This window comes from Saccostrea cucullata, unplaced genomic scaffold (genome assembly GCF_032062105.1).
Source record: "Saccostrea cucullata isolate Sc308-1 unplaced genomic scaffold, CSIRO_AGI_Scuc_v1 ctg347, whole genome shotgun sequence".
In the NCBI taxonomy this organism is placed as follows: Eukaryota; Metazoa; Mollusca; class Bivalvia; order Ostreida; family Ostreidae; genus Saccostrea; species Saccostrea cuccullata.
The window spans coordinates 24,836-51,479 of NW_026933200.1; the positions used below are offsets into that span (position 1 = coordinate 24,836).

At 32.5% G+C, this 26,644-nt stretch overlaps 1 protein-coding gene across 1 annotated transcript in view; it reads left to right on the forward strand.

Moving 5' to 3' along the window:
* The window catches only part of LOC134237640 (uncharacterized), a 68,255-nt gene that overhangs the window by 18,134 nt on the left and 23,477 nt on the right, over window positions 1-26,644 (forward strand). The window contains exons 11-14 of the mRNA XM_062719779.1: window positions 1,528-1,617; window positions 4,723-4,830; window positions 7,848-7,955; window positions 11,142-11,249. Of these exons, the coding sequence (XP_062575763.1) occupies window positions 1,528-1,617; window positions 4,723-4,830; window positions 7,848-7,955; window positions 11,142-11,249 (414 nt within the window). The remainder of the gene's footprint in view (window positions 1-1,527; window positions 1,618-4,722; window positions 4,831-7,847; window positions 7,956-11,141; window positions 11,250-26,644) is intronic.

The following is a 26,644-nucleotide window of genomic DNA, read 5'->3' on the forward strand; positions in this document are numbered from 1 at the left end:
CTTACTTTTACAATCGACAGCTGACTTTTACAATTTAACAGAGACAAACTCCATTAACTAAAATCGAACGTCAAATGTAAAAGTAAGTCTCTTCATAGAACTCCAATAGTGGAGGTAAGGTGATATTTGGAAAGTATTGTAACATAATATTATGTACTTTAAAAATTTAGCTGTTCCAGCGCGAACATCCATTCATAAATTGTACCTCAATGAAAACAATACACGGCAAAGACGTGAGTTCTAATTTATTATTAATCTAACCACTCCATACCCAAATGAGTGTTGCTAAATTCTGAATACGTTAATTTATGCAAGATTTCGCCAGGTTCAATGCTCAAAGTGTAGTTGCTGGTGTAACGACGAAAAGTGACCCCGTAGAATATGGACCAGGGGGTCATTTCTGTACGTAGAAAAATGATCCCGGTCAATATTCTACGGAGGTCACATTTCGTCGTTAGTGTAAACGGCTATTATCAGGCTGTTCAAGCGGCCTGTCGCCAAATCGAATTTACATGTAAATGTATAGTACTTAGTCTTAACCCTTTTGAGATAATCCAAACGCTTAATAAAGGAAAAAAATCGTAAGAATTTTTTTAAATGCTTTCAGATAAATGTCACAAGCCTTTTCTTTATTAAAATTATTATTTTTTTATTGTTCCTGTTAAATTTTTCCAGTGTCTGAATTTCTTAAATGTTATTCATTTGTTCTTACAATGTTAATATACATGTATGTTTTATGTAAAACTTCTCTCTGTATTCTGAGTATTTCTATTCATATATCCATCATTTGTTTGTTTGATTTAACAGAAATAAATAAAAATGATTCCACACTAATAAAAGGGTCAAGTGCAATCAAAAGTAGAAGTGGTAAAGTTATATTAGGAGGCTTTCAAAGCAAATACAAAATATCGGGCGTGCCACGAAGAAGCTGACATTTCAAATGTATAACATTTGAAAGAAATTCAGATACGATCACACGACTGAATCAACAGGATAGACATTTAAGGAGCCGGCCCCGAGTGATCCAAAGGACCTGTCTCCGCGTACTACAGTGGGATTCGAACCCGCGACGTAAGGATCAACTCCCTACTTTGCGACCTTATAGAAGATGCTCTAAACACGGCGCCACATGGGCGACAAAAGGTCTACTCAAGTTAATCGTCTCTGATGCTGAGATGTTTTCTATGTTAAAGTATCTTATTAAATTGTTGATAATATACATTGATTGGAAAAGCAGCTCGGGTTTTTTTATATACTTGTAGATTAAATTCAAGTCAATATTAGTTGAGTATATACTTTCTTTAAAACTATAGGAAGAAGCACAAGGTTCTCGGAAGTTAGTCAAAAAAATACACTGTTTTAAAAATAAATTTATTCCAAGTAATTCCTCTTTATAATTTTAATTGAATTCAGCTTTTGATATGTACACTGCAATACTGGTTATTTCCATGTACCGGTAAAAAAAAAACAAAACAAAACAAAAAAAACAAAAACAAAAAAACCTTTTATTCTACTATTGCTATTTAGACAGAGTATTATGGGAGAAAAGAGAACAAACTCAATACCATCATGGAGGTACATCATTTAAAGTGACCGTGGACGTTGAACACCAAGAAGGTACACTTTTAAGAAACATAAGAATTATTATTGTTTCTGATGTTGGTTAAAAAAAGATTCTGTAATTCTCCCTCTTACAAATACTTACAAGTCAAAATTATTTTGATAAACTTTTCTATGATAACACAAGAGAATGACACACAATGAGAACAATATGTAATTATGGGAGTCCCAATGGATAGTACAGCTCAACGCACTTTTTAAGCTCACATGGTTTTTCGCACAAATTAAGGTCACATTGTTCATGTTGTTATAATGCAAAATTGTGTAACGTGAGAACATAATATATCTTAAAAGATATTTATAACTTAATTTTGATCTTATTCCATCACTTTAAACATGTTTCACACATAATAATTAGTAGGATTTTTATATGTTCTATGATGATAGATCATGACAGTTCCAAAATATTTTTTTCATGGTTTCTCGTCAAATGCAGCTGTCTTTGTATACGTTCAATTTAAAGCATACCTTTGTCTTGCCTTAATACAGAAACAGTGCAGTTTGTGTAACTTCTTATTTTCTGTACATTAATATGACAGAAAGGCGCAGGATGATAGAAGTATTTTTCATCTGTTCGACTGCTTTCCACGTTAAAGAGATGGCATTTTTTTAGGTTAACTTTCTGAAATCTAGCATCATGAAAGATACCTTCCAACGCAAAATTTCAAACTTTCAAACCATAAATGTAAAAGAATTTTCTCTTCAATAGTAACAATTTACTATGTTGAAAGATAAACAATACTTTATAATCCTTATCTTTTAATGTGATTTCTTTATGCAGTTTTGTCTTTTTTCGGTGCTGCATTTCGACAAAACCAAAACAAGTATAGAAAATGCACAAAGTACTTAGAAAAATACTCATCTGTAAGAAGTCAATTTGATCATTTCAACTAAATGATATCAAAGAAAGCTCGATTAATTAATTGCAAATACCCATGGTAGCATCATACACATATAACATCATACAATTTATAAACAAATTCCCATTTGAAAACATCGAGATTTAAAACTTAAGATAATGATTTTAGAGAAAATGCACCTCCAACACGAAATATTTTATAATATAAGGGTTATGTATCGCACTGAAGCTCGATACTTTTAAGTTAAATTGCAAGGAAAATGTGACCTTAATTTGTTCGAAAAACCATGTGAGTGTGTTTAGCTGTAGATGGCCTGGTTTCCAAAGATTACATAGACATCATTGATTGTGACTGTCAAATCGAAACTTATGAAAAGACAATGTTTGTCCCACAAAAAAAAAAAACATTTTTTATTTGCAGTCATACTTTGATGAACATTTTTTTCACCAAAATCGCAATTTCAACAACATTGAATTTCTGTTTTAATAGGGATCTCAATTGGCTTATTGTGCTCCTATATTAGCAGACTATTTTATATTTCTATACGGCAGAATTAATTCAGAAACTTCGACATATAAAAGTTTCTTGCTGTGGCCTTCAAGTCGACATAACAGAGATCACATGGCGAATGTGACTGGTCAACAGGGGAAGCTTTCTCCTCTATTGCATCTGATTCTATCTCTGATGTTTTCAGAGATCCCTGCAATTTGTATTGTTTAAAAGGACTTTTGAGCATAAATACTGCTCGTAATCTTCACAACTCTTAACAAGAGTATTTTTTTTAATGAGAATGTATAGCTACTTCATTTTGAATTTGTGAATGAAAAAACGAAAACTTTTCGATACTTCACATTAATTGTAATGTCCATCATCACGCTTGCAGAAATTATCGGCATGCATAATAGGATCAGCACGCGAAATGTTTGCGGTTGATTTCTTGCAAAGCATCAAACCATTAATGGAGACCTCAACGCAATGTCGGATAGTTTATCTCCTGATTTCAGAGGATAACACATGTAATTTTCTAACGCCTCGTACCTACCTGTTTTCAAAAAGTGCCAGCACCAGAGTGCAATTAAATAAAATTTCAAACATTAAACTATTGATTGTATGTGGTGATTGAGATTCTATTCCAGAATTTTTACAATTAGCTCTAAATGTAGGCACTTCTTGCTCTCCATGTCTACTTAATATTTCTTATCTTCTTTAATTTTTATGTTTTTTTCCCTATCAGGACAAATAAAAAGGCACTTAAATGCTCAAACAAAACATGATAAACTTTACTTTCATATTTTCTTTCAATTTAAGATTAGAGAAAAAGGAAAAACACAAAAGAAAACATACTTAATAGACAAAATACTGTTATGAATTTACATGGGCCTGTATCTTGTGCCAACCATGGTTATTACTTGTGATTATTATTTTAGGTTAGCATGGATATTTACACATTACTACGGAGTGTAGATACAATAATTCAAGTGATTATATGTGTCATATGTCACTTTATTTATAATCCATTAGCTTTGATTGAAAGCCAAAGTAGAAACATGCCGTTTTTTATCTTCAAAACATAAAGAGTCTAATGGAGAATTAGATGATGTTGTTTGATATCAAACTGTCAGAAATTAATGCAATGCAACAATTGACTACGTTTTTTTTATTATACCATGGTTCTTGTTTTTCTGACTGTAAACCAAAATCTCAATACATGAGTCTACGCTGCTCTGTTTTTTGCCAAATATACCATGCACCTTTCAGTTGTTTTAAATGAGCATTTATTTGTATGCCAAACAAAAATTACCAAATAATTTACTGGATAAAACTTAGAAAATAGCATATTTAAACATGTTCTTAATTAAGACTAAACAAATATAATAAAAACCTAAAAATAGGACTAAAAAAATTTTGGCAAAAAAATGGGAGAAACCTTTAAAAAACGCAAACAACACTTTAACAACACACAAGACTTGAATAAACACACTTTGGGAACATGATATAACACATTATATTGAGTATTGATTTTGATTTTGATTAGTGAATAAGACTTCTTGTTATATTTTCTAAACAACTATTGATTACGGTCATTTGATATCTTGCACTAGAGTTTTGTAGTAGAAAATACCTCTTTCCAACACATTGTCCGTTTATTTTCTGTTTGTGAAATGGAACCGGCTTTCATGAAAATAAACATAAGAAAGAATCCAACTATCTGTTATTTTGTTGTTTGAATTTCTCGTAACAGAAGTGGAGGAAGGAAAAGAACAGAATATTGAAAACAAAGGGACTGAGAATGATGTGCAGGAATGTTCCATTACTTATGAAACTGAAGACTCTAAACCAGGAAAACTTGGTATGTTCATTAATGTGTCCAATAAGTAAATGAGATTCTTTTAACGTTTAAGAAATCAGGAAAAAGATTACATTTTATATTCATAGATCAGACATGAACATATATTATAAACATTACTGCAATAATTGCAACTTTTTTTCTTGATACCCTGGTATCCAATAAGCAGAGAAGCAATCCATCAAAATGAATTATTTATTAAAACCCTTTCATAATGCAAGTTCGGGATTTAAGTAAAAATATGCCTCAAATATCAAATTTTACCCTTAATACAAGTAAATATTTTTTGAGGTGAAAATTGACGAAAATAAAAGACAAGTGAGCTCTTTAAAAGAATTTTTGGAAAACGTCCATCTAAAAGGAGAAAGTTAATATTTTTTATAAGCTCACCTCAACGAAGTTAGGTGGACCTCATGTTAAACCCTCGGCTCGGTGTCCCAGGTTAAAGTTATTGGAGTAGTTTTCTGTTTAACAGGTCTGAGCGGCCTCCGTTTATGTAGGATAGCTAGATTTATTATGGCGGCCAAATTTTTTTTCCCCATATATGGAAACCTCAATGCATTGTCGGATAGTATTTCTTATCTTGTTTAATTTTTATGTTTTTTCCCTATTTGGACGAATAAAAAGGCTTTTAAATGCTCAAACAATACATAAATAATTTTTCTTTTAATTTAAAATTAGAGAAAAGGGAAAAACAAAAGAAAACGTACTTTAAAGACAAAATACTGTTATGAATTTACATGGGCCTGTATCTTGTGCCAACCATGTTTATTACTTGTATTTATTATTTTAGGTAAGCGTGAATATTTACACATTACTACAAAGTGTAGATACAACAATTCAAGTGATTATATGTGTTATATTTCACTTTATTTATAATCCATTAGGACTAGAAAAAATTTTGTCAAAAAACAACATGGGAGAAACCTTTAAAAAACGCAAACAACACTTTAACAACACACAAGGCTTGAATAAACACACTTTGGGAACATGATATAACACATTATATTGAGTATTGCAAACATGCTTAGAAAGAATTAATTTTCCACTTATTGTGTCTAGCTACAGTTGAATAAAAACCGAGTCACATGACAAAAAAATTATATAACATGAGCCTTTGTGTACATCATAATCCATTCACAAATGTAGAGGTAGCAGGGGGAAGGGGTGGATGAAAACTTTATCCAGACAGTGTGCAGACTTGAGACAATGAACACGTGACATGATCTAATTATTGATACAGGTTGTGTGTAGCATTACAATATCCGGAAAAAGATTAACAATATATAATTAATCGATAGATGTTATAAATTACTTTATGTTGCACATAAATACAATTATGTTTTTTAGCAGAATGTCCTTTAACATTTGTCATTATAAACACACTGAATTGTCGACGGATTTTTCCGTTAATTTCCGATCATAACAGGCAGCACACGGCAGATGTGACCGGTCGGCAGGGGATTATCACTCCTGCATGGCATCTGATCCCACCTCTGATTTTTTGGAGGTCCGTGTGTGCTCTGCTCCTCTTTTGTATTGTTGAATGGACATTTGAGCTTGAATACCGTTCGTTATCTCCATATTTTTCATAATCATTTATCCTTTATAAATAGTAGTTTTATTAGCTCACCTGAGCCGAGGGCTCATTTGAGTTTTTCTGAACGAAATGTTTCGGGCGTCCGCCTGTCCTCTGTCGTCTGTAAAATTTTAACATTTTCGACTTCTTTTTAAGAACCACTTGGCCAATTTCAACCAGACTTTGATAACCAATAGGTTTTTTGAACCAATATATGGAAATACATTGGATACAAAATTTTAAAAATTTCAATTCATTCTATCATGTAGTTTAAAAAAATTTCATTTTTTTTAAAGTAGTAACTCTCCGACGTTTTGATTAGTAAATAAGATTTCTTGTTATATTTTCTAAACAACTATTGATTACGGTCATTTAATATCTTGCACTAGAGTTTTGTAGTAGAAAATACCTCTTTCCAACACATTGTCCGTTTATTTTTTGTTTGTGAAATGGAACTGGCTTTCATGAAAATAAACATAAGAAAGAATCCAACTACAGGTGACTCTCGATGGTTCGAACTCCGATCTCTCGAAGTGAACCTCCGGTCCTGTTTTTTTCCTCTATATAACTAAGCAAATTTACTCCTGATCTTTCGAACTTCTATCTCTCGAAGTTCTCTATCTATCTCTCGAACCGAACCATGGGTCCCATTACACATATTTCATTGAATTTTACTCTCTATCTCTCGAAGTTTTGATTGCGTGTGTATACAAGCCAATCAAGCGTAAAATTGATGCAGCCTTGAACTTACCTGGAAAACAGTGAATGCCTGGGGCTTGGCATTGAGGTGTTAATTGGGTGTTTACATAGATGAAACTTCACCTGTGGGTAGTCCTTGTGTTGATATAATTAATTGATTATTATTGGTAAATTATAAACTGTTTTTAAATTCACAACTTTAATATTTTGACTTGAAAACGAGACGATAATTTTTAGAAAATAATTTATAGTCGAATCTATAAGTTCCCATAGGCTATGAACGTTTATTAGAGTCTTGATAATCCCAGTATGGCAAATATTGCACAAGAAATTTCTTTTCTCATGTGAACACTGGTGATTAGGTGAAGTACACGATCAAGCCGCGAAATAGTAAAACCGACAATTGCTATTCGGATTTCATGTAATCATTAAATAAGAACAAATAAGTATTGAAACTTTAGGGATTCGTTTTATTTATAGTCGAAATACGATCATTGTTGTTGATATCAGGTAAACATTACCTGTAAAATACGGTAGAAAACGTGCAATATCTTTATTTACATTTACTTCCGGTATCTATAAAAGTAGAACTTCGATGATGGGAACTGAAAATTCCGGATTTTATTTACTTTCTATCTCTCGAACCCCTCGATCTCTCGAACTTTTCTTGCGGTCCCTTGAACTTCGAGAGATCGAGAGTCACCTGTATCTGTTATTTTGGTGTTTGAATTTCTCGTAACAGAAGTGGAGGAAGGAAAAGAACAGAATATTGAAAACAAAGGGACTGAGAATGATGTGCAGGAATGTTCCATTACTTATGAAACTGAAGACTCTAAACCAGGAAAACTTGGTATGTTCATTAATGTGTCCAATAAGTAAATGAGATTCTTTTAACGTTTAAGAAATCAGGAAAAAGATTACATTTTATATTCATAGATCAGACATGAACATATATTATAAACATTACAGCAATAATTGCAACTTTTTTTCTTGATATCCAATAAGCAGAGAAGCAATCCATCAAAATGAATTATTTATTAAAACCCTTTCATAATGCAAGTTCGGGATTTAAGTAAAAATATGCCTCAAATATCAAATTTTACCCTTAATATAAGTAAATATTTTTCGAGGTGAAAATTGACGAAAATAAAAGACAAGTGAGCTCTTTAAAAGAATTTTTGGAAAACGTCCATCTAAAAGGAGAAAGTTAATATTTTTTATAAGCTCACCTCAACGAAGTTAGGTGGACCTCATGTTAAACCCTCGGCGTCGGTGTCCCAGGTTAAAGTTATTGGAGCAGTTTTCTGTTTAACAGGTCTGAGCGGCCTCCGTTTATGTAGGATAGCTAGATTTAATATGGCGGCCAAATTTTTTTCCCCATATATGGAAACCTCAATGCAATGTCGGATAGTATTTCTTATCTTGTTTAATTTTTATGTTTTTTCCCTATTTGGACGAATAAAAAGGCTTTTAAATGCTCAAACAATACATAAATAACTTTACTTTCATATTTTCTTTCAATTTAAAATTAGAGAAAAAGGAAAAACACAAAAGAAAACATACTTTAAAGACAAAATACTGTTATGAATTTACATGGGCCTGTATTTGTGCCAACCATGGTTATTACTTGTAATTATTATTTTAGGTAAGCGTGGATATTTACACATTGCTACAAAGTGTAGATACAACAATTCAAGTGATTATATGTGTTATATTTCACTTTATTTATAATGCATTAGGACTAGAAAAAATTTTGTCAAAAAACAACATGGGAGAAACCTTTAAAAAACGCAAACAACACTTTAACAACACACAAGGCTTGAATAAACACACTTTGGGAACATGATATAACACATTATATTGAGTATTGCAAACATGCTTAGAAAGAATTAATTTTCCACTTATTATGTCTAGCTACAGTTGAATAAAAACCGAGTCACATGACAAAAAAATTATATAACATGAGCCTCGGTGTACATCAATCCATTCACAAATGTATATTTAATAGTCGGGATTTAAGTAAAAATATGCCGAATCAAATATACAAATTTTACCCAATTTAAAATTAGAGAAAAAAGGAAAAACACAAAAGAAAACATAGTTCTTGTAATTATTATTTTAGGTAAGAGCCTCGGTGTACATCATAATCCATTCACAAATGTAGAGGTAGCAGGGGAAGGGGTGGATGAAAACTTTATCCAGATAGTGTGCAGACTTGAGACAATGATCACGTGACAAGATCAAATTATTGATACAGGTTGAATGTAGCATTACAATATCCGGAAAAAGATTAACAATATATAATTAATCGATAGATGGTATAAATTACTTTATGTTGCACATAAATACAATTATGTTTTTTTTTTTTGGCAGAATGTCCTTTAACATTTGTCATTATAAACACACTGAATTGTTGACGGATTTTTTCGTTAATTTCCGATCATAACAGGCAGCACACGGCAGATGTGACCAGTCGGCAGGGGATTTTCACTCCTTCATGGCATCTGATCCCACCTCTGATTTTTTGGAGGTCCGTGTGTGCTCTGCTCCTCTTTTGTATTGTTGAATGGAGATTTGAGCTTGAATACTGTTCGTTATCTCCATATTTTTCATAATCATATATCCTTCATAAACAGTAGTTTTATTAGCTCACCTGAGCCGAGGGCTCATTTGAGTTTTTCTGAACGAAAAGTTTCGGGCGTCCGCCTGTCCTCTGTCGTCTGTAAAATTTTAACATTTTCGACTTCTTTTTAAGAACCACTTGGCCAATTTCAACCAGACTTTGATAACCAATAGGTTTTTTGAACCAATATATGGAAATACATTGGATACAAAATTTTAAAAATTTCAATTCATTCTATCATGTAGTTTAAAAAAATTTCATTTTTTTTAAAGTAGTAACTCTCCGACGTTTTGATTAGTGAATAAGATTTCTTGTTATATTTTCTAAACAACTATTGATTACGGTCATTTAATATCTTGCACTAGAGTTTTGTAGTAGAAAATACCTCTTTCCAACACATTGTCCGTTTATTTTTTGTTTGTGAAATGGAACTGGCTTTCATGAAAATAAACATAAGGAAGAATCCAACTACAGGTGACTCTCGATGGCTCGAACTCCGATCTCTCGAAGTGAACCTCCGGTCCTGTTTTTTTCCTCTATATAACTAAGCAAATTTACTCCTGATCTTTCGAACTTCTATCTCTCGAAGTTCTCTATCTCTCGAACCGAACCATGGGTCCCATTACACATATTTCATTGAATTTTACTCTCTATCTCTCGAAGTTTTGATTGCGTGTGTATACAAGCCAATCAAGCGTAAAATTGATGCAGCCTTGAACTTACCTGGAAAACAGTGAATGCCTGGGGCTTGGCATTGAGGTGTTAATTGGGTGTTTACATAGATGAAACTTCACCTGTGGGTAGTCCTTGTGTTGATATAATTAATTGATTATTATTGGTAAATTATAAACTGTTTTTAAATTCACAACTTTAATATTTTGACTTGAAAACGAGACGATAATTTTTAGAAAATAATTTATAGTCGAATCTATAAGTTCCCATAGGCTATGAACGTTTATTAGAGTCTTGATAATCCCAGTATGGCAAATATTGCACAAGAAATTTCTTTTCTCATGTGAACACTGGTGATTAGGTGAAGTACACGATCAAGCCGCGAAATAGTAAAACCGACAATTGCTTTTCGGATTTCATGTAATCATTAAATAAGAACAAATAAGTATTGAAACTTTAGGGATTCGTTTTATTTATAGTCGAAATACGATCATTGTTGTTGATATCAGGTAAACATTACCTGTAAAATACGGTAGAAAACGTGCAATATCTTTATTTACATTTACTTCCGGTATCTATAAAAGTAGAACGTCGATGATGGGAACTGAAAATTCCGGATTTTATTTACTTTCTATCTCTCGAACCCCTCGATCTCTCGAACTTTTCTTGCGGTCCCTTGAACTTCGAGAGATCGAGAGTCACCTGTATCTGTTATTTTGGTGTTTGAATTTCTCGTAACAGAAGTGGAGGAAGGAAAAGAACAGAATATTGAAAACAAAGGGACTGAGAATGATGTGCAGGAATGTTCCATTACTTATGAAACTGAAGACTCTAAACCAGGAAAACTTGGTATGTTCATTAATGTGTCCAATAAGTAAATGAGATTCTTTTAACGTTTAAGAAATCAGGAAAAAGATTACATTTTATATTCATAGATCAGACATGACATATATTATAAACATTACTGCAATAATTGCAACTTTTTTCTTGATATCCAATAAGCAGAGAAGCAATCCATCAAAATGAATTATTTATTAAAACCCTTTCATAATGCAAGTTCGGGATTTAAGTAAAAATATGCCTCAAATATCAAATTTTACCTTTAATACAAGTAAATATTTTTCGAGGTGAAAATTGACGAAAATAAAAGACAAGTGAGCTCTTTAAAAGAATTTTAGGAAAACGTCAATCTAAAAGGAGAAAGTTAATATTTTTTATATGCTCACCTCAACGAAGTTAGGTGGACCTCATGTTAAACCCTCGGCGTCGGTGTCCCAGGTTAAAGTTATTGGAGTAGGTTTCTGTCTAACAGGTCTGAGCGGCCTCCGTTTATGTAGGATAGCTAGATTTAATCTGGCGGCCAAATTTTTTTCCCCATATATGGAAACCTCAATGCAATGTCGGATAGTATTTCTTATATTGTTTAATTTTTATGTTTTTCCCTATTTGGACAAATAAAAAGGCACTTAAATGCTCAAACAATACATAAATAATTTGACTTCATTTTTTCTTTCAATTTAAAGTAAGAGAAAAAGGAAAAACACAAAAGAAACATACTTAATAGACAAAATACTGTTATGAATTTACATGGGCCTGTATCTTGTGCCAACCATGGTTATTACTTGTGATTATTATTTTAGGTTAGCATGGATATTTACACATTACTACGGAGTGTAGATACAATAATTCAAGTGATTATATGTGTTATATGCCATTTTATTTATAATCCATTAGCTTTGATTGATTGATTGATTGTATACTGTTTAACATCCCTCTCCAGAATATTTCACTGATATGGAGACGTCACCATAGCCGGTGAAGGGCTGCAAATTTGGGCCTATGCTCGGCACTCAGGGCCATTGAGCAGGGAGGGATCTTTATCGTGCCACACTTGCTGTGACACGGGGCCTCGGTTTATGCGGTCTCATCCAAAGGACCGCCCCATTTAGTCGCCTTTTACGACAAGCAAGGTGGTACTGAAGACCTATTCTAACCCAGATCCTCACGGGAGTAGCTTTGATTGAAAGCCAAAGTAGAAACATGCCGTTTTTTATCTTCAAAACATTAAGAGTCTTATGGAGAATTAGATGATGATGTTGTTTGATATCAAACTGTCAGAAATTAATGCAATGCAACAATTGACTACGTCTTTTTTATTTTACCATAGTTCTTGTTTTTCTGACTGTAAACCAAAATCTCAATACATGAGTCTACGCTGCTCTGTTTTTGCCAAATATACCGTGAACCTTTCAGTTGTTTTAAATGAGCATTTATTTGTATGCCAAACAAAAATTACCAAATAATTTATTGGACAAAAATTAGAAAATAGCATATTTAGACATGTTCTTAATTAAGACTAAACAAATATAATAAAAACCTAAAAATAGGACTAGAAAAAAATTTGGCAAAAAAGATGGGAGGAACCTTTAAACAAGAGGCCTTTGGGCCACATCGCTCACCTGAGACATCTTGGCCCAGACATCTTTTGAAATTTAAAAGCAAAAGAATTTTTTTTATTTTTCCTGATATGAAATATTTCATTACTTCATATTCTTTCTTTCATCATCAAAACTTAATAAACCCAAATGTGTCGTGATACAAGTACTATATTAAATCAACACATTAATTTGACTATTGTGTTCTTCATACCAAGAAGTTTGAAGATCTAGGCTTCAAACATAAATGCACAAAAATTGTTCTTCCTATTATGAGCCAAGGATTGTTCATCAAATAACCCCCCCACAACATCCCCACCCCCACCCCACCCTTTTTCATTCAGTTTGACAAGTGCAATCAGTTACTTAAACCTCCCATCAGTGAATAAGAAAAATGCATGATCGTCCTTATAACTTTATTCAATAATTAGTGTTTATCTGCAGGAACAATGTGAACTTTCTTTTTAAGTAAAATAACAGACAAAATGTTTAACAAGGTGGTGCATATTAACCCATGTTGACACAATTAATATTAGAATATACAATTTGCAATATATTACTTATCTTGAAACTTAATTTCATGTACATACAGGTGAAGTAGTAAGTCAAAAAGATGTATTAATGTTATCGAACAGTACAAGTAAAATTAAATTTAAAATATAACAATTGCAAATGACAATAAATCTTAATAAAGAGTATTACTGTATATAGCATATATACATACCTTTCCCAATGAAAGCGAAAATGGGAAAGCTAGGTTATGAGTAAATGATTGGAAAAAAGGTTTTTCAGGTTTTACGAATATGCATATATCATAGTACTTTATATTTACATATATTGCATTACCAGAAACCCTGATTCAAATAATCTTGTTGAAAATTTTAAAGGAGCATTTTTATTCCTCTCAAGTTTTTATTATCAGTGTAGCATAACATGTGCTATCAAATTTATCAATATTTTTTGTTTTGTAAAAGAGGCAGGTTTACCTCCCTTTACGGGCTGGCCATTGACCACCTCTTTCCATACTTACCTGCAGATTATACATTTTGTACATATTAAATTTTATCTTCTGAAGTCATCTTTAATCACTGATGCTCACAAAAATCTACATGATCTATGTGGTATTCATTTGAATCAGGGTATCTAAAATTCGACTAAGCTGTGACAATGTAATGACATTTTTAAAGCATTGCATGTCATTTATACAAGCTATTTTGAAGAAGCATATTTACAAAGTTCATAATAAATATGATATAATTAAGTAAAATATGATTACTATTTTGTATGTCCAGTTTGATCATGCTTTTCTAACTATATAAAATTAAGAAAACTAAACAACAAAGCAAAATCTAAATAACAGTTCAAAATATTTCAGCAAAAGATAAAAGTCATGCAGTCAATAAAGAGATCCAACTCAGTGGTTTCCACATTGTACCGGTATAAGGTGACACAAATTAAATTTTTGCAAAGATATATCTGGCAAATATTATGAGAAATTAAATATCACACAAAGTACCCGAAAGAGTCAGATGGATTCACATTTAATGGCAATTTGGTCTAAAGTCACAATCACTGCAGTCTATAAGAAGGTATCCTTCAATGTCCTTCATGAAAGATATCAGGATAAAAAGTTCACAACACAAAATCCAGTTATCGGTATTTAAATAAAAATGTCATATTAAGGGACAGATGATTCTCAACTTCTGAAACATGAATATTATTTGTAAGACATCTGAACTTTCTAAATGGTAATACAATGTACTCAGAATGGACAAGATATATCAAATACAATAAAACTACAAAATGAATATACATCATTACATATAGCAATGAAAGTAAATAAAAAAAAAAGAAATCTACAAACTACAGTGTATATATTCAAAAGTAGAGTTGTTATATGAATACATTAAAAAAGTTGTTTACAATTTTACAAATCTTCAGATAAAATCAACAGTTGATCAATCTACTCGTTATGGTCAGAAATAATGCATGTATTTATGAATATGACCTTTCACTTTAATTCAAATATGCATTAAAAATTCAGTGTAAAATATAGAATTGAATATGTATTTGACAGTGAGGCCTAAAACATAGATGTCTTTATTTAAAAACGAAATTGAAAAAATACAAAGATAAAGTAAAAAATTCAAATTTTCAAACAGTGGGTTATTTTTAAAAAATTCCAAATAGGGCTAATACCCCAAAAACAAATAAGGAAAGACATATACCTCACTGCAAGCTCGCTAAAATTATTGCAGATGGCCAAGGCGATGGCCTGAATTTTGTTGCGATGTAATTAGCTGAAGGTCAAGTTTGTGACCTAAATCTAATATTTTTTTAGATGATGGCCATGACAACATATCATAAAAAAATGACCTTGACAAAGAAGAAGGTACAGTTTCAATACGAATTAAGCCCTATATTTTTCCAAAATATGAAAGTGATATAAGAAATTAAAATTCATTCTTTCTGAATCATAGGAATTATGTGCAGTAAGAATGCACAAATGGTTTTTCTCATATGACCTCCTAAATGCTAATTGTGATGTCATTAACTTGTGCATTTTCCCGTATTTTCTTAAAAAGTTGCAGAAGACATCAATTTTCAGTGGAATTTTCTTTCAGAAAACATACTGTGCCACCGTCGCCCGGAAAGATTTTGAGATATGTGATTTTTTCATAGCAGTTTGCACAATATATCCAAAAATTAAAGCGGGCGACGGTGGCAGACACTATTTTCTAAAGGAAAATTAGCAGAAAAACGAGTCATTTTGAAGCTTTTCTGCATTAAACTTAAAAATGTACCAAATTAATGACGTCATATTTCAAGAAAGGCCCTTCCTCATGCCATATTCCTTAATGATTTATCATATCCATCTACTCAACTATTGTTAAAGCCAATTTCATGACTTTTTAAGAGCATTAAATTTTTTAGGGCACAATAAAGCTCAAACCGTACTGTCTTCTTCAGACAGATGGACATGTTGAATCCAGTATACCCCTAAAACTTTAAGGGGTATACCAGGACTGGGACAAAGGGATGAGGGAGGGGGCATTCTTAATGGATCTCCCTCTGAATTTTTTAACTTTGGAGCCCCATTGTATTTAGTGCTTACGTCTTATCAAATGCACAGTACACCATTTTATGATCTGACCAGTATGCTTCAATCACATCTGTTTCACATGGCAATATATTTGTAAAAATCAAGTCAAGTTTAGAACCAGAGTCATGAGTAGTCTAACTCACAATTTGTTTTCAGCTGAATCCTTTTTCCATAAATGTTAGAAAGTCTTTATGCCCAGCACACAAATCAAAATTAAAATCTCCTAAGAATATCAAGTCTTTTTGTTCATCAATCAAGATGGATATTTGTAAATAACTACAACTTGGACATCTCTACTTTGGTTTAAATGTATATTTACCATGATGAACTCCATGGAACCAGTGTTCAGCTTTAAAATACAGGTTGTGTTATAAACATTTTTCACATACAGTCCTGTTCCATGATAAGGGCGCCTGTCCAGATTATCTGTAGTCTCATGGTTAAATACTGCTGTGTATCCCTGCAGTTGATAATTTTCAGTTACATCAAAACTAGTTAATCTTGTCTCTGAGAATCCAACAACATCTGATGCAACAATATTTGGTTCATTTTGAATTTGTTGGAAGTGTTTATGAAGTGATCTACAGTTGTTGAAAGCAATTTTAAAAGAATGCAAATCGATCTGGTATAATGGGACGTAACAAAGCTGCAGCGGCACATCTTTTGTCATTCTTTCCATTTCCTCTACAACTTGTTCATCCATAGCCAATGCCTGTTCATTGAAGTTTAGGATGTGCAGATGATCCACTGATCGTACTCGACTTAATGCTACATAGTGGATATGAGGATTTTTCCTAACTCTAGTCTGAGACAAATCAATTACAACTTCATCAACGGTGCAACCTTGTGCTTTATGAATCATTTTCCCTGCAGCTGGCCGTAACGGAAATTGAATTCTCTGAAAAGTATTGTAATTTAATACAAAAGATCGCTGAACTTCAAAAATTGGTGTCCAGTCCACATTAATTCCATCATGAAACAAATGTTTGCATTTCTTGCGAGAAATTTTTCCAATAGCAGCATCAAAAAATCTTACCCACACAATGCTTGGTCTTGATATTCCTTCCATTCTTCTTTCAATTAATTGTACCATACATGTTGACCCATTTGTTAGACCATCAGATACATCAACATTGACTGAGATATCATAGATAATCCCGACAGCAAGAATCAGTTTTTGCATCAAATTAGCAGTTTCGTTAACATCATCTGCTTTATATAGAGATCTCAGCAGCTTTTCCTTAAGTTCCTTTGAATAATCCTTTAGAACACTATCCACTGAATTCACTGTGACCTTTTCTCCTTCAAGTTTTTCAATCAACTGATTGTTGTATGCATCTACTTTAGAATTCTCTGTAAAGAGATGAGGAGCATGATGTGGATAATTGTCACTTGTTTCTGTTATCATGCATTTGCGTATTACATTCATATCTTCTTCTGTCATGATATTGTAACGAAGGCGATTTAGAAGTTGAGCAAACTCAAGATCGTCTTTCTGGCGCATTATTTCATCCAAATCAAAAATGCAAAAATGCTCCTTCCAAAGATTGTTAGCAAGAGCTTGAGCATCATGGTTTAAATCTTGAAATATCCAACGGTCCATCACAGGTTTAAGTTGAAAAAAATCACCAACAGCTATGATATTAATACCACCAAAGGGTTTCTTGATGCCTGTGAGAAGTTGTAGACGACTGTCAATGAGTGCTAATGATCTATTTCCAACCATTGATATCTCGTCAATAATGATCAATTTTAGGTTTTTGTACTTTGTACGAAAAGTGTTCAATTCGTCACAGTGCAAACTTTGTTGTCTTTGATTAATTTTTTGATGGAAAGCAGATGCTATAGTTGCTCCTCCAATGTTGTATGCCGCCTTGCCAGTATAAGCACAAAGAAGTATTCTTATGTCATCTGGAATTTCACCTTCTGTGGAACATAGGTATCTGTGCAGAGCTTGATAAAGTGCCCTTATCAAAACAGATTTGCCCACACCAACACCTCCAGATAGAAATGAATAGATAGGTTCTGTCTTTGTTTTTACCCATTGCAACACATGATTGAAAAATTCCCGCTGCTTTACATTTAGACTTCCTAAAAGTTTCAGGTATTCATTGTCTGGAAATCTTATAGAACTTTCCTCACTTATTTGTCTTGTTGATGGAATGCCAAGGTCAGATCCTATATCATACTGTCTCTGTTCAATAGGCCTCTCAGGATTAAACTGAACAAAGTTTTCAGATTCAAAAGATCCCTGATTTTCATCTTCTGCCTTTCTTTGCTGAACATTTGGTGCCAATTCATCATAAGCTTCTGAAAAATCCTCAGTTGCCATTTGCAAAGCTGCATCAAGCTGTTCAGCATTGAATTCATATTCCTTGACCTTGTGTGCAAGAAATGACTTCTTCCGCTGAAATGACTTCTCAAATGTGTCCATTCCTGATATTAGATCATTTGATTCATTTCTCCAAGGCATGAACAACATAAGTTTTTCTCTATAGAAATTTTCTGGATCAGTTTTGATATTAAATTGAACATATCTAATTACCCTTGGTACTTTCCGACGTTTAATTTTTATGCCATTTCTCAGAGTATCTAAAGTGTTACTTTCTCTAAAATCAAGATCTGTATCATCTTCGTCATCTGACTGATTGTCCTGATCATCATCATTCACTTCATTTTCAGAGAACTCCTTTTCATTACTCTTAGGGAATACAACACCTAGCTGTGATACATAATCAGCTAAACACCAGTTCTCAAGTTGTTTTGGTCGTTTTGCATACCGTTTAATTACATTGCTGCGTTCCACATCTGTAGAATTTGGTGTCAACTTTTCCAATTCAGCATCGGTTTTGATGAGAATTACTCGATCATCTGATGGACTTGTGTTAATAAAAACATTTGTCATTGGCATTTGTAATACTAAATACGCTGCTTCCTGGGCGCCAACTTCTACACTGTTGAGAAAATGATTTCCAATATGATGTACCTGTCTTTTTATGTCAAGATTTCCTTCTCTAGCTTCCTTTGCAGCTCTGTTAAGTAAATCGCTCATTCCTATTTGTGATTTACTTATATAGGAAACAGTATACATTGCACATGCATATGGGTCCAAAATATGCTGAATATCAATGTTAGCTTTCCAGGCACTAAGAACAACACTGTTGTAGGAGTTAACTCTCATATATATCACATGGTCTTCTCTTTAGAAAAACCTTGGGACCTCTCAAGGTACTTCTAATGCATTTAATGTAATCTTCCTTGGATATCTTTAGTACTGTGCTCACGAGCTCTTCGTAGGGCAAATCACAACTGTTTTTCATCTCATTCAACTGTTTTTGAATTTCATCATACATTTTCCGGTATTTGTCAACATCACTCTCTAGTGGCTCCAAAATCAAAGTCTCTTCAAGAGGAGGAAGAGGAAAACCAAATCGACATACAGCTTACCTCTCTTTTTGCATGTTTGTGAGTGTTTGTGTACTTGCAAGTCTGTTAAATCATCCTCTTCGTTCTTTTCACATTTGAGGTAATTATCTACATAATTTACAGGTGAATTTCATAACTGTCTGAAGACAAAGAAAGCTTCATCGTGTCTAACAAGGCTATTCACATGTTCAGGATTTTTCATTTCATTTGCTGTCATGGATTTTCCTTTGGTTTTACATTTCCTTAGCGCCAGGTTGCACTTGTCTGTAACTTGTTTCATTTGTATTTTTTTCAACTTGAAAAACAAATTGGGTACAGATTGGGCAGCACGTCTATCAAAACTTAATTCCCATTTAGCTACATCTGCATACGAGACATGAACTTGTCTTTCACCATCTTGTAATCTTCCTTTTCCACAAAATATTGTTGGAAATGATAAATATTCTGCTGTGGGATCTTGATATAAACTAATGAGACGCTGTCCTTCTCCTGGAGCAAAGGTGTATATCTGATTCATGTCTCGAGAAGCATCATCTAACAGAGTGTCACAATTACCATCCCTACCATTTCCATCTACTTCACAGAATTCATCATCATCATCTGTCTCAAGATCATTAACATTTTGATCTATTCTCGTCTGTGTTTGAACTAATTCTTGAATGATTTCATTTGTTGAAGATGTTATTTCTTGAAACCAATTATCATCAACATTTATGTTTGCATTCTTATAGAAGTCACTGTTGTTCAAAAGCCAATGTAATGCCATCAGTACTTTTGCTGGTCGTACATTTTCATGATAATCACATTTTTGGTAAGAGAGCCTTTTCTTTAACTTGACTGGAACTGTGATATTTTCATCCATCTTACTTGGCAAGATATTTACAGTAGGTTGAATATCAACAGGAACATTCACAATATTTCCTTTCACGGAATATTGCCAACCTCTTGGTAACTCTCTAATTTGCATGAAAGGAATTCTTAGTGATATTAGTCTTTCTTCTAATGAAAACAAGTTCAATTCTGTCGGCTTTGATGGCCATATCATACCAATTCGGACAGACAGCTTGGGGACTTTTCCTTCTTTAATTGATGAATAGAAAGTATTGCAAACCTACTCTGCATTTCCAACAGAAATAAAAGTCGTAAGATATTTGGTTTTACTCAAGTCATCCAAATTAGTGTTTTGCACTTTTAAAACACTTTCTTTGAACCATGTTTGATGACAACATGAACATACAAAAACTGGACTGTGTTTTATCTTTTCATGAAAATTGATGATGCAATCCTGAATGTATACTCCAAATTGTCTTTGCCTATTCTTTCACTTTCTTTGTTACAATATTCTTCACTTATTCTTTTATCTTGTTTTCTTTGTCTATTGTTTAACCTCTCATTTTGTCTATAAGAAAAGTCATTTCTTCGAGCTTGCATTTTTAATCTTTCTTTTTCGAGAACGAGAGGGTTTTCTCTACATTTTCTTTTTGAAATTCTATTTCCATCATTTTCTTTCTCTTTTACTTCATCATTTAATCTTTTCAACTACCTTGCAGACTTATCTTGTATTCTTTCTTTCTCTTTTACTTCAGCATTTTGTCTTTTCAATTGTCTTGCACTTCTGTCCAATTTCTTTTCTTTCTCTTTTACTTCAACATTTTGTCTTTTCAATTGTCTTGCAGTTCTGTCCATTTTCTTTTCTTTTTCTTTTACTTCAACATTTTGTCTTTTCAATTGTCTTGCAGTTCTGTCCATCTTCTTTTCTTTCTCTTTTACTTCAACATTTTGTCTTTTCAATTGCCTTGCATTTTTGTCCATCTTCTTTTCTTTCTCTTTAACTTTAACATTCTGTCTTTTAACATTTCTTGCGGTTGTTTCCCTTTGATTTTTTTTATTTCTTATATTGTCATCTTGTCTTTTTATTGGTTTGGCGTTGGCATCCTTGTTTCTTTCAGTATGTTTAAATTCTTCATCCTGCCTCTTTTTCTTCATGTATTCTCTCATATATGTTTTCCTGGATTCGATTTGACAGTTTGATTTTATTGTTGTAGATGCTAGATTTTCATCCATTCTGTAAAACTTTTTCTGCAATGGGTCATTTTCTGGGAAGCTATGATATAAAGTTGTGATTGAAATAGGTAAAATTTCAAACTGCACTTCAAGTTCAATATGCATGCTGTTGTACATATTGTACATGTAAGACACTAGGTCGTCAATACTCCTGTTGAGCACAAGTATAGATTTACCATCACACGAAGACATGCCATCACCATCATGTGAATGCGAGTCAAAGAAGTAATACTCATTGTTTGACACTTTATATACAGCAGAACAAATGGCTCCTATTATTATCAATAAATATCCTGACATTTGAAATGCCTCTTCTAAAGCGCAATGCAATGTTTTAACCTGCCCATTTTGTTCTTCACAGACAACCAATCCCCAAATTGTTCCAAATTTTTTAATAACATGATGATTCTCTCCCAATGATATATTTGTTGGCAATTCATCAAAATTTAAAAGTTTATTGAGAAACTTTCTTCTTTGTTGCAAATTTTTTACAGTATTCACATAAATTTGGTCTCCTGATATCAAAGTTCTGTCAATGAATTCTGAAGTAAATGAAAATCCTTCATAACATTTAATCAGCATTGTAAGAGCATTGCAAGTACACTGACTACCTCTTGAGAATGTTGAAAATCTTGTGTCCCCTTGATGGAATGAACCGAATACTTTTTCCGTAGTACAAACCTTGTCACTTTCATAATCATTCTGTATCATTTTTTCATTGCCACTAATATTCTGTGGAGGTTCAGTGATACAAATTTTGTTTGCTAGACTTTTTTCAAAAACACTATTTTGCAAATTTATTTGATCAGATTCATTGAGCAGATTTGTTTCACATAGTTCATTTGCCAGATTCATTTCACAAAGTTCATTTGCCAGATTCATTTCACAAGTTTTTTTGGTTTTCCTGTTTTTTGTAACCTGAGGGCAGGCTCCTCAGGGTCAACATTGGTTTTACTGTTTTTCACGAGGCCAGTCTCCTCAGTCATTCTAATGTCATACATTGTTTTACTGTTTTTTAAGAGGCCAGTCTCCTCAGTCAAGTCCAGGTCAGACATTGTTTTACTGTTTTTCATGAGGCCAGTCTCCTCAGTCCTGTCAGTCTGTAACTCTTTCTTGGAAGTGCTCTTCTTCCAGTACTTCTTACGAGGCATCTACAAAACAAAATTTTGAAGATTAAAGCAATAAAGTCATTTTTATACTTACTCAATTATTAATCAACTACTTGATATTTAAGATGCAACAATCACAATGTTTTCAAAAATTAAGATAAAACTAGAAATAGGTCTATAGGACATGAATGCCCCGCGAGGGAACATTAATAATGCAACATAAAAATTTGTATTAGTGTATGAAATTTTATCAGCATATCTTGAATAGTGATGCAGTTGAATTGCTTACATCAGTATGTTTCAGCATATGAAGATGAAAAACAAATATTATAAATGGTTTCTTTAAAACTGACTTAAAACAATTTGATAAAAATGAGGTCAAGGTCAAATGAAAGGTCAAGGTCAAAAAATGTTTATGCAGTTGAATTGCTTACATCAGTATGTATCAGCATATGGAGTTTGAAACTGATTTAAGAAAAGTGAGGTCAAGGTCAAAGGAAAGGTAAAAAATGTTGATGCAGCTGCAAATCTCTCATCAATATGTATCAACATATGAGAAGTTTGATAAAAATACCTAGAATGATTTCTTTAATTAAAACTGACTTAAACACAATTAAATAATTATTTAAATTATCTTGATTACCAAAATCTTCACTTCAAACTATTTTTCAGGTTTATATACAAATTGATCTATTGCAAAACTTCATCAGATTTATCAATATCTGAATAAATAGACAGATAACTCAAAATGTAACAATTAAAAGTAAAATATCTTGTTTTCCACATTTTTAACATAATATTATAGAAAACATATATTGTAGCATAAAACAAGTAAAAACTTACATTTCAGGAACTGTCTTAGGTCTCAAGGTCTTAGGAAATAAATTATTTCAACAGCAAAACAAACTAGGTCTTCTCCATTCAAAATCAGAATTCTAGAGTCTAAACTGAATAAAACTCACTACCCCACAAAGACCAAAACACTAACCAATGAAAACTAAGCATTTCAAAAACTGACCAATAGATATGTATGTGGTCATGTAAAAGTGTATGTACAGGTGTGGATCCAAAGGGGCGTATAACTATAGCACTAAATACCCAAGTTAGTAAAGAAGGAAAAGAATACAGCTTTAACGGAAAACTATCATTTATATTTTATTTAATATTTATTTAGTTTATCAATTTATATCTAATATTAATTTTATTTCATTTAAAATCACTCCAACTTTTATTATTTTAAATAAAAGTACCTCTACTACAGAGATTCTGCGGAATCTGTGATGAACCCGTAAAAAAAGTATGTCTACAGTAATACAAAGTGTCTTAGTAACATATTCATAAAATATTTACCAATTTAAAGTTCACCTGACCCCAGGATCATAAAGCATCTTGTGCTAAATTATACAGTCAATTGAAAATTTGACTTAAGGATATCCGATCCTCAGCCAGGAAGGATAACTCCAAAAATTCATATTTAATTTGAAATGCATCAAAATGAAGCTTGAAAATGAAATTATTTCATGCAACAAATTTCATTATATTCATCTTCATAAGATTCAAGGTTTTTTGAAGTCTTAAAAAAGGTCTTATAAAAGTTGACATTTGTACCCTATAAAAGGAAAAAAAATTATAATAGTTTTAGAGAAATAAGATTTTCTTGAATCCAGCCTTAGATACCAATAATTATTAGCATGATATGAAATGAAAAGCGATTTGTGGTGTTTTGCAATGATAGCAAAGGCCTTTTACACTATGTATTATAGAATACATGACGGAAATAGGAGACAAAAATTACCAAAAAAGTATAAAAATCATTACAATTTCTCTGACTGCCCGGATACCTATCGTTTTTTAACCTAAAATATATTTGTTGATCAATTTGCAATTAGAAAATGCATAGCTGATTTTCCTATTCGCTTTTTCTGCAAAGATATTGGAGATTTTACGATTTTCCCTATATAATATGATTAACTTTAATCTTTAACTTAAAAGAAATACTGTGAATAAATTAACATAACTCTGTGGATTTAGAGATACTTTTATAAGTATTTTTGATTACTTAACTGCTTATTTTATAAACCTGAGGATCGGACTACCTTAAGTCTAAGTCTGTTTCATGATCCTTTGTTAGAGTGTACTCTCAAGTCTGTGTCAGATTTATATCCAAAGAAAAAAATATTGAACGTTTCTTTCTATGCACTGAAAATCAGAGCAAATAACATAACACTAATAAAATAATAAAAATATTACTACATTATAGTGCGAAAGCAATAATTAACATGATTAATACTGTTGTCAATAAATGAGCTTAAGGAGCCCCACAAATTATTTAATTTTACAGTATAATCTGGCAAAGGGGACATCCATATGAGTGGGAGGGCTGGCAATTTCTTTTTTTCTTCTTGGAATTCAGATTACTTTTAAGTCAGTAATTAGAATTATTATTCAAAATGATGAAAAACTGCAGAACTCCAAAACAATTTATTTGGAAGGGTTTTTTTTAAATGCGAAATATTACTGTACAACACATTATTTATACGGGTCTCCTCACACACTGAAAATCTTGATTTTAATGAGTTAACACTTAGAATTCATTTTCTATCACAGTATGTCTTGCAGTTGTGCTTGTTCATCTCCCCCATTTGGTAATTCCTAAAATCCTGTTGAAAATGAAAGAAAAAGTAAAAAAAGGAATCGGGATTTCCCATTGATTTGCACATCTACACATCGTGTCCTAAATATCTGCTAAGTTTGATGAAATTCTGTGCAACAGTTTATGAGGAGTTGCACTGACAAACCGTTCATCGCTATATTCAAAATATCCCCCAAAATCTCAGTTGAAAAGTGCCGAAATTCCCAGAAAAATATAGGATTCAGAATTTCCAGGTAATATGCACACCTATACATCGTGTCCTAAATATCCGCAAAGTTTGATGAAATTCTGTGCAGCAGTTTAAGAGTAGTTGTGCAGACAAACTGTTCATCTCTATATTCAAGGTATGGCCGAAAACCGAAGTAAAAAAGGGCTGAAATTCCCGAAAAAAATTAAGGAATTGGAATTTCCTGGTAATGTGCATATCTAACATTGTGTCCTCTAAATATCTGCAAAGTTTGACAAAATTCTGTGTAAGTTTATGAGGAGTTGCGCTGACAAAAAAACAGGACTGACGGTCGAGTCAAAAATATTATACCTCACGCATTTGTTGCGTGGGGTATAATAATAGTAAAGGTGATGCAATGTTATTAGGTTAGGTAGAATAATAGCATCACTGCACGCTCTTAAAGCAATCCATGAGCAAAGAGAAAATTGGCACATTGATCCAAACTATTTTTTTCCATAATTACTTGTGGTTCCATAATCTTTAGCAAAAGGCACTCGCCTCAAACTAATGGTTCTCTCAGAAACAAGAAATTTCAAGGAAAAATAACTTTATCTTGATTTTGTGGATATATAGCCCACACCCCACCCCCACCATATATTAAACATTCTAGATTAAAATTACCACTGTTTAGACTTTGAATTGGTTATGCAACATACCTATAATGTCATGTGATGTCAGTCTACAAGTAGTAAATGACACATGCAGTTTGACTAGCCGATCTAATATAAATTGAATAGGACTAAAGTATTAGGTATCTGCGCTCGCCCTAACAGTTGCACTATCAACATTTTAAATTTTCATCTTTTTATTGCAACATATTTACATTACAGATGTTTTTTTGCATAAAATGAATGGAAATCTATTGCATTCAAAACACCCTAACACAGATAGAGTGCCAATAGGTTAAGCATGTGTTTTAGTTTGACATCACAATCGTTGAACACCGAGGAAGTTCAACGTCTTAAACAAAAATCAAAAAAACATGCTCACATTGAACAGAAGCCGTTACGTTGGCTGTTCCATTGAATGTAGCTTACACGAAGAATAATACATAGGCTTTAAATATAAATAACATTTGCAGTTAATGTAGAGAGTTAAAAAATGTAAATATAAGCAATGAATCATAATTTTTGGAAGGATATAGTCTCATAACTGCAAAGGTGAGTGCAAACAAATTTTCATAACGCACTAATTGTTTGCAAACACTGTTGCAACTACGAAACTA